We start from the raw sequence: 16,466 nt of genomic DNA, 5'->3' as shown, positions 1-16,466 counted from the left end.
CCGTCCAAATGGTTTTTTTTGCTGCTGCGCGGAAGGGCAGTCTGCGTTACGCTTCAACGCTCAACATTTGATCCGGAATTGAAAATTAACAGGAAGAGTTTTTCTCTTTTACGTTCGATTATTTCCAACAAATGGTGTTTGGATTTGGTCAAAAGTCACTCTCTATTGACAATTGAGAATGGACTAGACTTGTTAAATTTCCGGAAAATTAAATACCGAAAATTTTTATACATTTATTTTTCATGGTTTTTATTATAAACTAGAACTTATTAATTACCAAAGTATAGTATATTAAAACAAGTTGGCAAGCCAAAATATACCTCTCCTCAGAAGAATTGGTCCTAGTGGTATTAATTTCTCGAGATGACCTTTAAAGATTTATCTCCGCAATTCAGAGTTATTTGCTATAAATGTTATCCCAGTTCTATCCTGCCTGGTATAAAATTTTAATTATAATTAAAATAATTGAGACGAAACGACCAATTTTAATGTATTCAGAATATTATAAATTAAGTAGTTACAACAGTGAGTTAGACGTACTATAACAATGCACAATTGAATTAAACCCTTTTTACAGTACAAGTTTATCAGTTGAATATAATACGAAGCAAATTTTAATGAAAGAAATATTTCTACAGAGGGTATTTGTATTTTTCTCGCTTACGAAATACTATAGCCACACCTATAACGCTCATTTTATTTCAACACTTGCCCTTGATGAAGATACCGTAGAAAAGCTATTTTTGACATCTGGTAGTGGACGACTCGTAGACTTCCAGTTGACGTTGTGACACATACCGCATGAAAAAGACCAATGTCGTCCAATTTCCAATATCCCCAGGAAACCAATGACTGTATTAGGAATCGTAGATATCAAAATATCCACACCAAATGTATTAACAAGAAGTAAAAACCTTACCATCAACAAAGCACAGAGAGTCACTTGACTAAACGCAAGCTCGAATTTCAATAAACGTTAAATGAACGCCTTCGCTGTATTGCAACTATATTTAAGACGATTAGAAAACCCGCAGTGGCGTAGCCAGGGGGGGCACAGGGGGCATATGCCCCCCCCCGAAACGTATGGTCGTACGTACAAATATTTTTATTTTTTTACTTTTTTTTTCAATGGTGTGCGCCCCCCCCCCCCCCCGGAACAAAATCCTGGCTACACCACTGCAAACCCGTAAATAAATAACAAAAAATAACAAAGTGGATCACCCACAGGTTTTACCCATTAACCCTCTTATCTCTGCTGACTGCGCTAAAAAAGATTTGCCCTTAAAAATTTCACACGTAAACAAGTTAAAAAAAATAAAAAAACAAAGTTCAATAAAAAATATCCACAGATATTGTATTCATCCGTTTAGTAAAAAAACCCGCCTTATCATAATAGTTCCTTTACTTTAACATTTTCCCTAAGGAAGTCAATGGCTCGGCGGTGAACTATCCGCGTGGTAACAATGCGACCCGAGTTTAATTCTTGATCACCATCAACTTTTACATTAAAATACTTAATTATTTTATTAAATATAAGATTAATATAATTTATAAATATTTCATTAAATATAATATGAATATAATTGATAAATATTTCATTAAATATAATATTAATATAATTGATAAATATTTCATTAAATATAATATTAATATAATTGATAAATATTTCATTAAATCTAATATTAATATAATTTATAAATATTTCATTAAATATAAGATAAATATAATTTATAAATATTTCATTAAATATAAGATAAATATAATTAATTGATACTAAGACGAGTACCGTGTACAATTGGTGGAAACCCTGCCATTGAACGTTGAGGGGTTGCATAACACTTAGTCCCAAAGTCATTGAGAAGAAGTTGGAGAGAAAACGCCCGTACAGACTCAACATCCACAACCATCATAACCCAAACACAACAAACTCAACACCCACAACCGTCATAACACGAACTCAACATTCACAACCTACACATAAAACATTACAATAACGAAATATCCAATCAAACTGAGTTAAAACTGTCGCGACGGTGGTCGTTGACGAAAAAAAGACCATCCAAACCAAACCCAACCGCAAATCAATCCGTTAACGCTCACACGGTGGTTTTGAACTGTGCACGCAGAAATTTCGAGCAACTGCGTACGCAATGATCAACCTTTGCACGGAAAATGCGAACGCGTTCGCAGGACAGACACACAGACAGACAGACACGGTGATTATATATAACCCCTCCTAGGGGACAACCCCTCGGAGAGGTAAAAACAATGAAACTGGAGAAGATCACACGGTATAAATTTATTATTTGGAGACGTTTCGAGCCGTGGCCCTTTATCAATCCACTGGTTTAAGCCTATTAATATAAATTTTAAAAACACGAGATTTAAAAGCATGTCGCGTGAGGGGCATGTGTGACAAAAAAGGAAGAACGTGAAACAAAACAGATGCCACATGCGCCTCACGCGACATGCTTTAAAATCTCGTGTTTTTTAAATTTATATTAATAGGCTTAAACAAGTGGGTTGATAAAGGGCCACGGCTCGAAACGTCTCCAAATAATAAATTCATACCGTGTGATCTTCTCCAGTTTCATTGTTAGGCTAATCATGGAAAGAAAACCTTTTTTCTTTTTTTTCGGAAAAATAAGGAAATTTTTCCGGAATAAAAGGCCACTCTAGAATAAACCCATAGAGATAAAGAGAAAACTGTATCCAGAAAATATTTGCCTAAGCGCTGATATTTGACATCACAAGCTACACAATTTTGGGTCTATGTAAGTCGTGAGAAAGCCCGGTTTTGTTACATTGACAATTTGACATGTGGTCTGAGATATTTCAGCTGAGAAGTAAAGCTATTTATTTATTGTAGGGGAAATTATCTAAATTAACAAAATATTTCACTCGCTAGTTTAAAGGGGCTCCATAGTTCGGTGGCAAAAAAAAGAAAATTGAGCATGCTTTTCTCCCCCTCCCCCCCCCAACCGAGGCGGGCAGAGTCAACCGTAAATTTCGCACTTTACTGACTTTTAACACATTTTGCCACCGAACTTTGGAGCCCCTTTAACATTTTGATTTCTGCGCTTGCGAGCTGTTTCACCCCATATAATATAATCCCATATTTATATAAAAACATATTGTTTTTACAGATTATCATTATCCACCTTTTCATCTGGACAAGTTTCATCTGCCAGGGTAAAGAAGTTAAAATAGCTCCAGTTTTCCCGGGAACAACATCTACCACCAGTACCAGTACTACGACAACGAAGGCGACCACAAAGACAACGACAACGACTACAGACACACCATTCATTCCCATAACTAGAATTTCACTGAAAAATGAAACGAGAAGTACCCAAGCCAGAAGCGTACAAGGAAGTACGGACCTTACATTCGACGAAGACGTTCAAAGGATACTCGCTAACGCGGCCAGTCAATTGGAAGGTTCAAAAGAAAAGAACACTTACGGGGAAAGAATTTCTACGAAGTACGAAGACGAAGAAGACGAGGAAAGTGAAGAAGAAGAGGATTACGAAGTACCGCCAAAACCATACGGTAGACGCAGACCCTACGACGGATATTACGGGGAACCCAGCGTCCCGCAGTCGTACGTAACTTACGCCAACCCGTATAAAACCTTCGTCAAGAAGAAAAAAGGTCTACCGAAACACTATTACCCCGGCTACTCGCAATATAAACCCTACACTGAGCATTTCAAGTTCTACGCGCCACCATCGAGACCGAGAAAGCATCCGCCGAGAAGATATGGCTATTACGGATTACCAATCGGAGGTTACGTGCGCGATCCCTGGTACAACGGAATGCGACGTCATCCACCTTTTCGCCGGGGTTACGACAGGTATTCGGGTAGACGACATTCCAAAGATAAAAAGTTCGAGCAATGGAAGGACCAGAAAACCGGTGATTTGTCACCGAGTGAAGGACATATTTCGGAGTCGTACCATGATGATAAAATTCAAGAATTTGAACCGGAACACGAGCCGGTACACGAGCCGATACACGAACCGAAAGAAGAAGGGTATGAAAAAGTACTTGGACCCCCACCTCCCGAAATTCTAGACAAGCTCAACAAATTGTACAAAAAACCGTGTTACATGCCGCATTGCAATCATTACAAAAAAGGCTTCATCAAGTTCTCCTACAAGAAAATTGTGTTTCCTAAGAAAGTGAAAGTGTTCGCTCTAAAACCAAAACATAAGCCCAAACCGAAACCTATAATTATATACGAACAATCGCCACCGATGAAACAATACGTACCGATAACCTTACAATCACCCCCACCAGTATACCACAGCGACCCCATTAGCATCGACGTTCCCTACGGCGTCGGCGGGTTCGAATATACACCATCGTATCCGACCAAAATAATTGATTCTTATATGCCCGATTTTGTTAAACCGACAAACTCTATGAAAGCCAAAGAGCCAGAACCATACATACCAGCTTACATACCCACGGATTACGGTTCCGAGGGGGAATCACACGGAGTGCAGTACGACGCACCGGGAAAAGGCAGCACTTACAGCGATTCTAACATCATTCACGCGGTACCCACTAGCGGTTACGATAGTAGCAGTCTCGGTAAAAGCCCATCGGATAGCGCGTACGTTAAATCCGGGTACAGTTTTACCGGCCCAACAGGTGGTAACTCCGCTAACAATTACGAGGCTACCAATTATCAAGTGCCCAATGATCAAAACACCAATTACCATGTTCCCAATCTTCAAAACACCAATTACCAGGTTCCCAATCTTCAAAACACTAATTATCAGGCTACCAATTACCAAGTTCCCAATTATCAAAATTACGGAAATAATAACAACGCGAAAACCACGGGCACATCCAATGCTAATTACAATCAGAAACAATCACCTTCACAACTGAGTAAAGTGTATTTTAATCCATCCAAAGGCTACTCGAGCGGAGCGGTTCAATCGTCTTCAACGATTCACGAAAAGACAGTGGGACTGGGTTACGTGCACGAGCTTGCGCCAAGGCCTAGCCCTGTCAACGACCGTAAAAAAGCACAAATCCTGAAGAACTACTACCACGACGAAGCGAAATACGACAAAGGTCCTCCGAAAGATCCGTACGGACCTACTTACCTGCCAGAACACGATCTGTCTGACTCTTACCCCTACGAGCGATCTGACAGCAAAATTCAACGTAAAACTGCCCTTACTATTACCAAACCGAAAACTAAAATAACTAAAACTTAAACCATACCACTGCGAAAAACTGTAATTACAATATTACTAAGAGCACATGACTTCGAGTCAACAAGTTCAACGATTATCTTATTACTCAATACATTTTAAATGAACACCAACGTCTCTACATACAAAAACAGAAACAAAGTAACCTAGGAATTGGATTTTTCATACGATTACTGGTCAGTGTCAAAAAAAGTACTTACATTGTTCGAAGTTTCCTGCGTGTAATGCAATGTCAATTAGCCGTTACAATAAAGCCACCCAGCGGCCAACGCGAGAATTTGACTTAACTGCAAGATTTTAGTCTACTAAACGCTTGTTAAAACCAGACGAAACTCTAGCAACTAATTATCGTGTTGGTGGCTAGGTAGCTCTAAGATAACTTAAAATTAATTCGAGAAATTGAACACGAAATGTGAAAAAAAGCTCACCAATAGCGTAAGTTGCAGAATAGAACCTGAAGTTGTAAATCACAAAAATTAAACCAATTGACACGAATATTTCCACTCCACCTTTACAAAAATGCTGGAGCAAATTTGATTCCAAAATTATTTAGATCTAAATTCGACTTTGATCGATAATTAAATGCTAAATGTGTTATATTTGATCCAACTACTATGTATGAAATTCAGTTAGATTTCGATTTGACGAAAAACCTTTTGCTACAAATTACATAATAGAATTCAAAATGGTTGTGTCTTGATTCCTGTGGGATTCCAATTTGGGTATTGCATCAAGCCATTTTCGTAAGGGCATTTCATTTATTTTACAAGACGTTTGTTATACTTAATGTTGCGAAGAAATCAGTAATATACTAAAATCCTTATGATATTTATCTCTATGCAATAAAATATTTTTTTAATGTTTAATTCTGTACAAGGAGAATAATACACTTAAACTACAGCGCCCCCTAACTCTAGATTTGAGTTCATAAACCTCTGGTAGCATATGAATTATAACAACATCGGGCACCTAAACCTCGTTGACCTGATTAAGAAATTCACACATACGCCGTAAGCGAACGTGTGTAATTTCCAGGTAACGATGATGAAGAATCTTTCTCCAGGTAATATTTTGCTTGAGACGAAGGCGTATTAAAAACTTAAACGCTTTCTTAATGAAAATTAAATAATGGCAAATTATTATAACATAATACTGGCACTCACTTAGTTTCTGAACGTACTTATTTGGAAATTGGATATCAAATTCATTTTGAATGTCACAAAAATTACCCGTTGTTGCAAATAGAATAACTTTAACCCTACTTTTACCATATTAGCGTTGCAAATGCAAATCTTCTTTCCATTCGCATCAATATATGCGTATTTTCTTTCCTTTTGAGTGGTAGATCACTCTAACCTAATAATCCAAATTTATTCGTGAATTATAATCTTTATAAAGCCAAAGCTACATATTTAATTTTTTTCAAATTTATTCATGATAATAATCAACTGAGTGAAGTACCCCGTTTCAAGGGGAACATAGTTGTTTGAACTTTGGAATTAAGGCTTCAAAATGCTAAATTATTTGTTGGATATGCTATCACGAGGTACGGTAAGTGAGGAACACATTTTTTGAAATGATTATGTTGGCCCTAATTCTGGGTTTTAAAATACAGTGTGACTGTGCCTTTAGACCATCGATGATTCTTCAACGTAGCCCATTTCGTACAGAAGTCACTGAAATTACGTTTATAATCAGCGATATACATTTAATAAAAGCAATAGCCGATTTGAAAAATATACAGCAATAGCTCTTGGCAAAAGCACTATTCCCTGCCGTTCAGAAATAACGGTTGGCTAAATTTACTCAACCGTTTACAAGTTGTAAGTCACCCATACATTCTCAAGCGTCTTGCAACAGTCACCTCGATCACTAGCAGTTTAACTTAACTGCAGTCTTTGCCTTGCGACCCTCGAAGTCTATCTGTTCGTGGCTCTGGTTGTACGATAAACGACAACGGGTACCAACAAAGTTTACTTTTCTTGGTGAAATAAATATTAATTATTAAAACCACACCAATTCGAAAGTCCTCCAAGAACAGCAACGTAACAATGGATGTTACGCAAATCATAGGTTCCGAAATCAACTGCTCTGTAGAAAGTCATCCTACGACACTAATGTTTAGTACTTATAGTAAATAAAGAACTGACCGTTACGCAGCATTAATGTTTGTAAAAAAGCATCCGTCAAAATAAAATTTTAGGGTTCCTATGTAGAACTCTGTCGTTACCAAATGTTACGGGGTTAAGCGATATTGCACACCTTAAATTTTACCGGACTTGCCTTATCAATTATTTGAAGTTACGATCAAAATTTCATATTTTTTTCATTAATAATATGATTTCATACAATAAGTATCGCTTTAGCGTTCGCCTTTGGAACGTGATACTTCCACCGCTCTCCATAATATCTTCCCCGTACAATTTTCCAGCCGGAGTTGAAGCCTATTTACACAGGTACATACGATATTCCATGGGTTCCGCAGCTCAAAATTGAAAGTGATAAACAAAAATCATCACTCTTTCCCCTTTTCACTCTAGCAGTTCAGCTCCTCTCGTAGAGTGAATTTTTTTAACATTTTCTCAGAGTCGGCTATAGGCCGAAGAGGGAAGATAGTCAAGGTCACCACTTTCACTTATTTTATTAGAGGGAAATTTTAATTTCAAGGCGGGAAATTCGAATTAGGCATGTTAAATTATATTTTTAAGGGGAAGGTACTACGGTCTTTACCATATTTAGTTCTAGTTTAACTACCAAACGTTAATCTTTTTGACTATTTTTTAGTTAAGGTTATTTAGTAACAACGTAATAAACCGGACTCGCATACAATAAGAGTAGGGTGTCATGCTTCATTCTATCTCATTAAATAATTAGAAAGCCCTTCTTAAAGAACCACCTAGTCACCTTTCTAATAAACAAGACATTCAAGTACACACAATTACCCGATGTATTAACTATATTTTAAATATTAAATTTGAATTAAGTTTCAATCATCTTGCACATACACTTAATAAACCAAAGATGAATTTTTCGATTTACTGGGTTTGGGAATCAAGTAGCGAAACGCGAACACGTTAATTTCAATTAATTTTTAGACAAACCGAATTTTTCGAGTTCCCTAGTTTTGGAAATAAGGTAGCGAAACGCGAAACACGTTAGATGGCACTGGTATCAATTGGTACGAGAATCAAATAGCACAATAGTCAGTGGCGGCCTAAGGGGGGGCGGCGGGGGGGGCGGTCCGCCCCGGGTACTAGGGCAGCAGGGGGTGCCATCGGAGAAGCTCAAGGGGGGGGGGTGCAAATCAGAACGAATAAACTTGAAGAAGACGGACCCGTTAAAACTTCTGCACGGTCCTGAGGGGTGTCACAAAACACTGCCGCCGCCCCGGGGACCCAGCCTTCTTAAGCCGCCACTGACAATAGTGCGTACACGGGCTGTGTGGTCCCGCGAATTGGCCAGAAATCTCACGGCCCATTACAACCGCCGCCCCCCTCCCTCCCCCCATTTTGAATAAAATGTCACCTGGAAATTTTTTGTTTAGTGTGATGCAAACCGTTGGTTTAGGCACGGACTTTTAATTTAAGAGGATCAGAGAGGGCTAGCCTTCACTGTATAAATTATCTCTCCCCGCGCTTCGATCAGCCCGAGAGGTTCTATGGGAGTCTGCGAAGGTCATTTGTACCACGTGACTTTAAATTTTCAAAATGGCGATGCAATAAGGCGAAATTTCTATTCTCTCAGTTTTCACTCTTTAATGGTATTTAAATTAATTAAAGCTTTAAGTGTTATGTACAAGGAATACGTAATAGTATGTATGCCTTCTAAAATGCCGAAAAGCAAACAGTGCATATATTATCTCTGTCTAAATACCACCAACTCAACTAAGCCTCGAACTATTTACACGAACAAAGGCCTAACTCATTAATGATAATTTTAGAAATACGTAATTTTTTTAATCTAGTAAACTACTCATATTAATTATAAAAAAAAATTAAAAGAATCGAAAACTATCCTTTCAGCGTAAAAATGATCGCTGTGAACATCTTTCTTCTTCTTTATAGTGCCAACAACATTTTTTCTTGGCCGATAGACGCGCGCCATATTTTCTCCTTCAATGACCTTGGCCAACTCCTAATCTCCTGCAGTACTCTGATCACTTCCCCGGGGCTAAAAACGCGCCGCCTCTCTGGTCCTCTTAGATTAAAAGTCCGTGGTTTAAGCGGCAACCAGCTATAATTTTAGAGGTTAAAAGTAATTAAGAGTGGGGTTGGTAGAGAAAGTTTTGGTTTTTAATAATTTTCTTACAGGGTACCAAACAGTTACTATTAAAAATTTTGCATTGTTACGTCTACTAAAAAGTGAAGTGCGAAATATAAAGAGGTTGGTGGCAAAAAAAAGCGTCCAGTAGCGCGTGTTATCATGGCTTGCTCATTTCGCCATTCTTCCAGACGGCATCTCGTTCTTTTCTTTGCGTACAATAGGATTTAAAAAAACTTTTAGCTCGACCTCATATTCGCCCGTCGGTCGGCCAACCGCCGATTTTCTCAGATCAAAGACATGAGCGTTCGTTTGGGTGAGGGCGTTATTTACCCCACGTGTTTTCATTATGTCACTATATTAGTAGTTATGTCTTTAATGGTGTAATTTACCATACGGAGGCATTTCCGTTTTCCCCGCGAAAACTTTAAAACACTTTTTACCTTTACCGCAAGCATATTGGAATATGCGCCCGTAGTCCAGCACTTTCTTTTAAATACTGTTCAAAGACTATTTAGTATTTTATTTTAAATACGTATGTCTATGTATTTTGCGACGGGGTATGGGTAGTTCTTAAATTACCGTAATTTAGGAAATCAGTAAATTACGCGGTAAATTACGCAGTAATTTACCGTGTTGCGGTAAATTACCATAATTTTCTTTTTTTTATATATAAGAAAAGGTTTTTTTTTACGATTAAAACAAGGAATACAAAGAAAAAACGCTTTTATTGGGTATTATACATTTTATCGAGGGGCTGATCACTTCGCGTAATCGGTGTACAGAGCCGTACCTTTGACTGTACTAATGGGATTACGCGTAACCTTTGAAGTCCCTGCCTTTGGCAGTGCTAATCTAAGCGTAATCCGGTGTACAGACTTTCTAAGAGTGGTTAGCCCCTCGCATTTTATAAATTACCACAATAGGTTATAAATGCCCAAAAATGTTCAATTATCTTCATTTTGAGATGCATTATCAGTATCATCATATTCCTCAGGGTACTCACTATCGTTTTCATTCTCGTCAGATTCATCGATAGTTAATTGAACCGGTACCGTTGATGACTTCATTCTAACACGGCCTTCGACTCCTTGGAAATTCGCAACCAAAACGAATCTAGGTGGCGCCGCGGTGCCTAGCTCTTCGAGTTAGTACGTAACGCGGTTTTGGCCTATGATCTAGCTGGAGTGAAATTACATTATTAAACGATGCAAAAATACACTTAAACGCGAATAACGTTAGGTTTTGAGTTTTGTAATCTTGTGCGACGTATTTTAGATACATTTTAACCCGAAAGATCAAAGAAAATTGAGAAACAGTGAAACACGAATACGATGGTAAATTACCATGGTAATTATATTACCCTGGTAATTACCATTTTCGTAATTTACCTGAGAAAATTGTAAATTACTGTTACCAGGTTAATTTACCGCGTAAATTACCGATTCGTATCTCTAGGTAGGGGGCTATATCCATCTCATGGGGGAGCAACTAATGCAATTGCAAGTTTTTGGTCGGTTTTAATTGTAATAAAAAAATTCCGATTAAACACCTACTTTATTTTTATAAAGAGAATGTAGTAGATTAAGTAATTTTAAAGAGTTGCGAGAAATTTTCTTCTCGGGTTAAGGTGGGAAATCGCGTGATAAGATTAAAATATTTAGCGCTGCGCCACCCATAGGGGGCGATACTTTACGGGGTCTGAAGAAGATCATATAAGAGGTTTTCTTCTTTAACGGCCAATTACTCTTTGACTCTACCAATTACTTCAACGGATTATGTAGAGTAATTGTAAGAAATTATTTGAAAAATAAAAAATACACTAACCATATAAAATGAAGAATTTTTTTTATTATAAAATATAAAGAAACTAACGATGCACATTTATTTTTTAACACGCTGAAATTAAAAATAAATGATACACAATCACACTGTTGCAGTGGCGTTGCTAAGATATCCATGAGCCCCAAGCGAAACTTCAGGATTTCGCTAATTTCGATAGGAATTTAAGGGCCTCCACATTGTGGAAGTCTGCTAGGCCCCTATTTACGCCACTGGTTTCTTGGATAAAGCCTTAAATTTCTTCACTAACATGAGACTCTATGAATTCTCAGTTCATACAAGCCAATAAGACGTTTACCACAAATTTTACATGGAATCTTTTCTTGAAAATTAAATTTTACATGTCGATTTAAGGAATCTTTATAATTAAATGCTCGGTCACAAAACTGACGTTTGAAAATATTTTACCAGCATGTTGGCCAATATTATGTCTAGATAAATTACATCTTGAGTTGTTTGTTGCAGTGGCGTTGCCGAGGTAAACATGAGCCCCACGACAAAAGGTAAGGATTTCACTAGTTTCGAAAGGAATTTAAGGGCCTCCACATGGTGGAAGTCTGCTAGAGCCCTATTTACGCCATTGGTTTCTTGGAAAAAATCTACATTTCTTCACTAACATGAGACTCTCTATGAATTCTCAGTTCATACAAGTCAATAAGACGTTCACCACAAATCTTACATGGAAATCTCTTTTCTTGAAAATGAAATTTTACATGTCGATTTAAGGAATCTTTATAATTAAATGCTCGGTCACAAAACTGACATTTGAAAAAATTTATACCAGCATGTTGGCCAATATAATGTCTAGATAAATTACATCTTGAGTTGAACAATTTTACACATTCTTTGCATTTATAGATGAGGTTTTTATGGTGCTGCCTCATGTGTTGGATATTTAGTTTAAAACTTTTAAATAAAGCTTCACAGCAGTAACACTTCAGCCCAATAGCAGCTCTAGGTTCAATGCCTATTTTCTTGAGAATTTCACTTGGTGTATCACTATTCTTGGTAACATCTGGAATTTTCTTCATATTTTGTCCCATTAGAACCATTATACTTTGATGCGAAAGTTTTTCAAGCTTCACATAACACATTGGAAGTCCAGTTGAAGAAATATTCATCCATTTGTTTAGTTTATCAACATTTTTAGTACAAAATTTCACTTTTGTGTTTTTATGAGCATTTATATTTTTTGAAACACTCAGTTTCATTTCATTATCAGAATCAAAAACTATATCATCCACCAATGAATCTTCATAAGATACATTTTTAAGATTATTTCGAAGTGATAATCTTTTTTCATTCGAAGTTTCATTTTCAGTAGTTTGGCTCTCTACATTTTCACCATGAGCCCACTGAGAACCTAATGAGGTATCTTTTGAACTCGACAGGCAATCAAACTCCTCCTTGACAATGAGATTCTTTGACGTGGGTGAATAAGTAGTTCTATAATCCTGATCACATGCTTTTTCCAAAAAACTTTGACTCGGTTTGCGATCTTCCAAATCACTTGAAAAAGTACTACCATCTGAATCACTGTACGTAGTTTCAAAATTCATTGCATCATGAAAATAATCTTCAGCAAAAGGAGAGCTAGAATTGTTTCCTTTATTAGTTTTATTGCATTTAATTTGGTGTGCAATTTCTTTGTGGCAGTTTAGACATTTAATACTACTGAATTCCTTAAGACATATATTACAGGGATATATTTTATTTTTATTATATGAGTTATGAGCATGTTCATCTAGTGCATCTTGATGTTGGAAAATGTAGGAACACTCGGGGCATTTCAACCGGTTTTTTATGTGCACGTCTATGAAATGTTTTTCATAAGTTTCAGTTGTGGGAAATATTTTATGGCATACTTTACATTGGAAATGTTTCGTGACATTTGTCGACACATAGTTTTTGTTGCTATCCTTTTTCTGTTTTGACAAATTTTCAGACACACATTTTAAGTTACTATACTTATTTTGGTTTGCACCACAGAATTTTTTCACATGTTGAATTAACATTAACTTGAAATCAAATCTTCTACCACAAAATTTACAAGAGTAAGGCTTTTCAATGTGGGACTTTTCATGTCGTCTTCTTTGACATTCTGTGGTAAATTTCCTCCCACAAAAATTGCATGGAAATACAAATGGATTTTTACCATCGTTTCTCTGCTTTTTTACTTGCATCCTAATACTTTCGTTTGAAAGGTTAATATTTATACTAACTTTACTAGCAATTGCAGTATTGGAAAGCTGAATATTCTGCTTTTTTCTTGACATTCTTTTATATTATATACTAATAGGTAATTTTGTCACTAGTTTCAAATTGTGCTAATTCTTCAAGTTTATGATGCTCAAATAAGGAATCTGAACATGTGACCTTCAGAGCTGAAAAGATAAATAAACCAAAATTATTTTCATTGTAATTTAATATCAAGTTCAACAGATAATTAACAAAACCATAGCTAATGCCCATTTTATCAGGGGCAAAGGGTATCAAATAGGTAGCGACCTAGTTTTAAACCAATCTATATTTGGTCAATATAGTATGAAGCTGGTTATGAAAGGTAGTATTTACTTAGTATTATTATGGTGCTTGAGAACAAATCCAAGGTTAAAACTAGGTACTAACCTACAGGGCCGGCGGATCGTGTTAATCTCAGGTGGGTAGTCAGAAGAAGGGGGGGGCGGATTTATTGGGTTATCCTACATAAAAAGATAGGCCTATATAATACTAATTAAGAGAAATTGATAGAGGTAAAAACTACAAAAATTTAGTATTATTAAAATTTATTATTACATAGTATTAATTGCGCAATGCAAAAACTGTACTGCGCTTTGCATTTTCGGAAATGAACTGATTCAACAATTTTTCCAAATATTTTGACGCGTGATTTCATGTAGCTATTAAAATTCATATGGCTACGTGTAACGATGTTTGAAGGATCTGAGTACTAATATTTAAACTCAATTATATAGAAAGGTAGAGACAACGTTATAAAACGTAGTACTGACAACTGTGGGTACTTTTACTACCCCAATTTGTGGTAGAAGACTTTGTTCCTTAAAATTAGGCACCGATTATTTAAATTACAATTATTTAAAAAATAAATGGAGACTTTATGGCTTTGGTGTCAAATAAGCAGTTTAGGGAGAATCAGTTATTTATTTTTTTGAACACTTACATTAGAGCCCACTACTAACCAAATAATCAACTCAATATCATATATGTAATATACATTTAGTATCGTTTACCTTCTAAAATTTATAGTGTCAGCATATGCACTTATAATTCCTACTTCACAACGGGAGGTAGCTAATAACTATTTTATTTAAATGTTTGATACAAAGAGACTAATGACGACAAACATTAACGTTTAAATACACTTATGAAAATTATGCTTTTGTCATTTTATGTATTTTTAAATTTTGATTTTGATGATTTACTTTAATCTATTTCAATCGGGGCAGTGCCGCGTGCATAGTTTTCAACAGCACCGATATTTAAAGCATGAGATAAAGATAGTGTTGTATTTAACTTCTGCATCACTTCCCGATAGAAGTCAGTCTTTACCGTATTTTCAGAAATAGAAAGGGGATGGACGCGAAGGAAATGAAAAGACTTGTCAAAGGTCTATGCTTAAGTTGTGATTTGCCCTTTTGGGAAGACTGCATTTTACTATTCACGCTTGTCTCATTAGAATTAAAAACTAATATTTAATAACCTATTTTACAAATTTACTTCTGCAGTTTTATACTGAATGAATTAACTTAATCAAGGAGGGGATAGAAAAAATACGTAGTCCCTGGAAAATTGTGGAAACCTAGCTATTCTGTGACAATGGCCATGGCTCTATCCCCATAGTACCGACTTTGATGACATCAATTCCGGGTGGGTACTTCTACCCACCATACCCATATTATCCGCCGGCCCTGCTAACCTAGGGCATATAAAGAGTATTAACCAGCTTATTTTTTGTTAAGGGGTATAACCCTGCTCAATACGAAGAAGGGCCTTTTCATACTATGCCCTTTTCTAAATGTTACCTTCAAAATCCAGGCTATAGCTAGTACATTCTACTTATATTGAGATAGAAAATAACCCTCATATTCCTTGTAATTTTACATGTGTTATAGATGAACCTATTTGGAAAGAAAAATCCGTCATAAGGCTATTTTTTAAAATACAAGTTAGTTTGGTCACGTTTTACCACCAAATTCTGAAAAAGGTTTTACACCCTAACTAAACTAACTCCTTGCTACCCCTTGCTTCGATGGCTTGTGGAAACTACTCTGTATAGTCAAAACACACCCTACCAAACAAGAGGGGTTATACTCCCTTTAATGACCAAGTCAAAAAACCCTACTTTGTATGAATATAATGTTACACAAATGGTTTAAATTAGAGAAATAATAAGTTGAATAAAACAGTTTATTTAGAAAATGAAGTACATATATATAGGAACTGCAATCAACATAAAAACAAATTAGACCATAACTTTAATACAGATTCATATTACGTAAATTTAGGTTAAGTTAGAGGCAGACTGCAAATGAAATTATACAAATATACTAGCCGCAATGATTTAATAAGCAGCCAGGGTTTGGAGAAACAAAATATAATAGTAAATTAATACTTCATTTTGGTATTGAAAATTTTTTGAGCTATATATTTAATAATATATTTCGAGTTAATAAGAAGTCTTAGATTTAATTAATTGTAAATGCAGAAAAACTGACAATAACAAAAATTAGCACAGTATTTTCAGCCAACAAACTTCATGATTCACCTTACACACAGTGCTTCACTAAAACTCAACCATGCATTGAAAAACCCATTAGAAAGACAATTTACAATACAACAACACCACACAATTATGAAATACCAGCAGGAAATAATTCCATCACCAAAAAAAGTAACCTTATAAATTGACCATATTTTTCAAAAGGTAAAGCAATTTTTATGCTAAAACCACTAAATACCACCTTTCTGCTCAATTTGGATATTTGGGTAACATATGGAATGTTAAAATGGTAATACAAAATTACAAACAAATCAATTTGGAGCCTCCCCACAAAGTTATACCGCCTAACTCCTATATCCATTACTGATTATGGATACGTAAGTTCAAAT

The 16,466-nt window shown here is 36.1% G+C and overlaps 2 protein-coding genes across 2 annotated transcripts; one reads left to right on the top strand and one right to left on the bottom strand.

The window, feature by feature from the left end:
• Positions 1–2,702: 2,702 nt before the first annotated feature.
• On the top strand, positions 2,703–5,475 carry LOC149927825 (uncharacterized). Its single transcript, XM_090158875.1, has 2 exons — positions 2,703–2,774; positions 3,147–5,475. Exon 2 carries the CDS (start codon positions 3,819–3,821, stop codon positions 5,235–5,237), a length of 1,419 nt encoding a protein of 472 aa, XP_090015001.1. The 5' UTR covers positions 2,703–2,774; positions 3,147–3,818; the 3' UTR covers positions 5,238–5,475.
• A 5,903-nt stretch (positions 5,476–11,378) lies between these two features.
• On the bottom strand, positions 11,379–15,680 carry LOC149927824 (uncharacterized). The gene is made up of 2 exons (XM_090158836.1): positions 15,380–15,680; positions 11,379–13,720 (listed from the first exon to the last, which is right to left on the bottom strand). Exon 2 carries the CDS (start codon positions 13,610–13,612, stop codon positions 11,936–11,938), a length of 1,677 nt encoding a protein of 558 aa, XP_090014962.1. The 5' UTR covers positions 13,613–13,720; positions 15,380–15,680; the 3' UTR covers positions 11,379–11,935.
• Positions 15,681–16,466: the final 786 nt, after the last annotated feature.

The sequence above is a fragment of the Leiobunum rupestre genome, chromosome 9 (assembly GCF_980474605.1).
Source record: "Leiobunum rupestre chromosome 9, qqLeiRupe1.1.hap1, whole genome shotgun sequence".
NCBI lineage: Eukaryota > Metazoa > Arthropoda > Arachnida > Opiliones > Sclerosomatidae > Leiobunum > Leiobunum rupestre.
The sequence above is the reverse complement of the archived record's forward strand: the minus strand, read 5'-3'. Positions and strand labels throughout refer to the sequence as shown.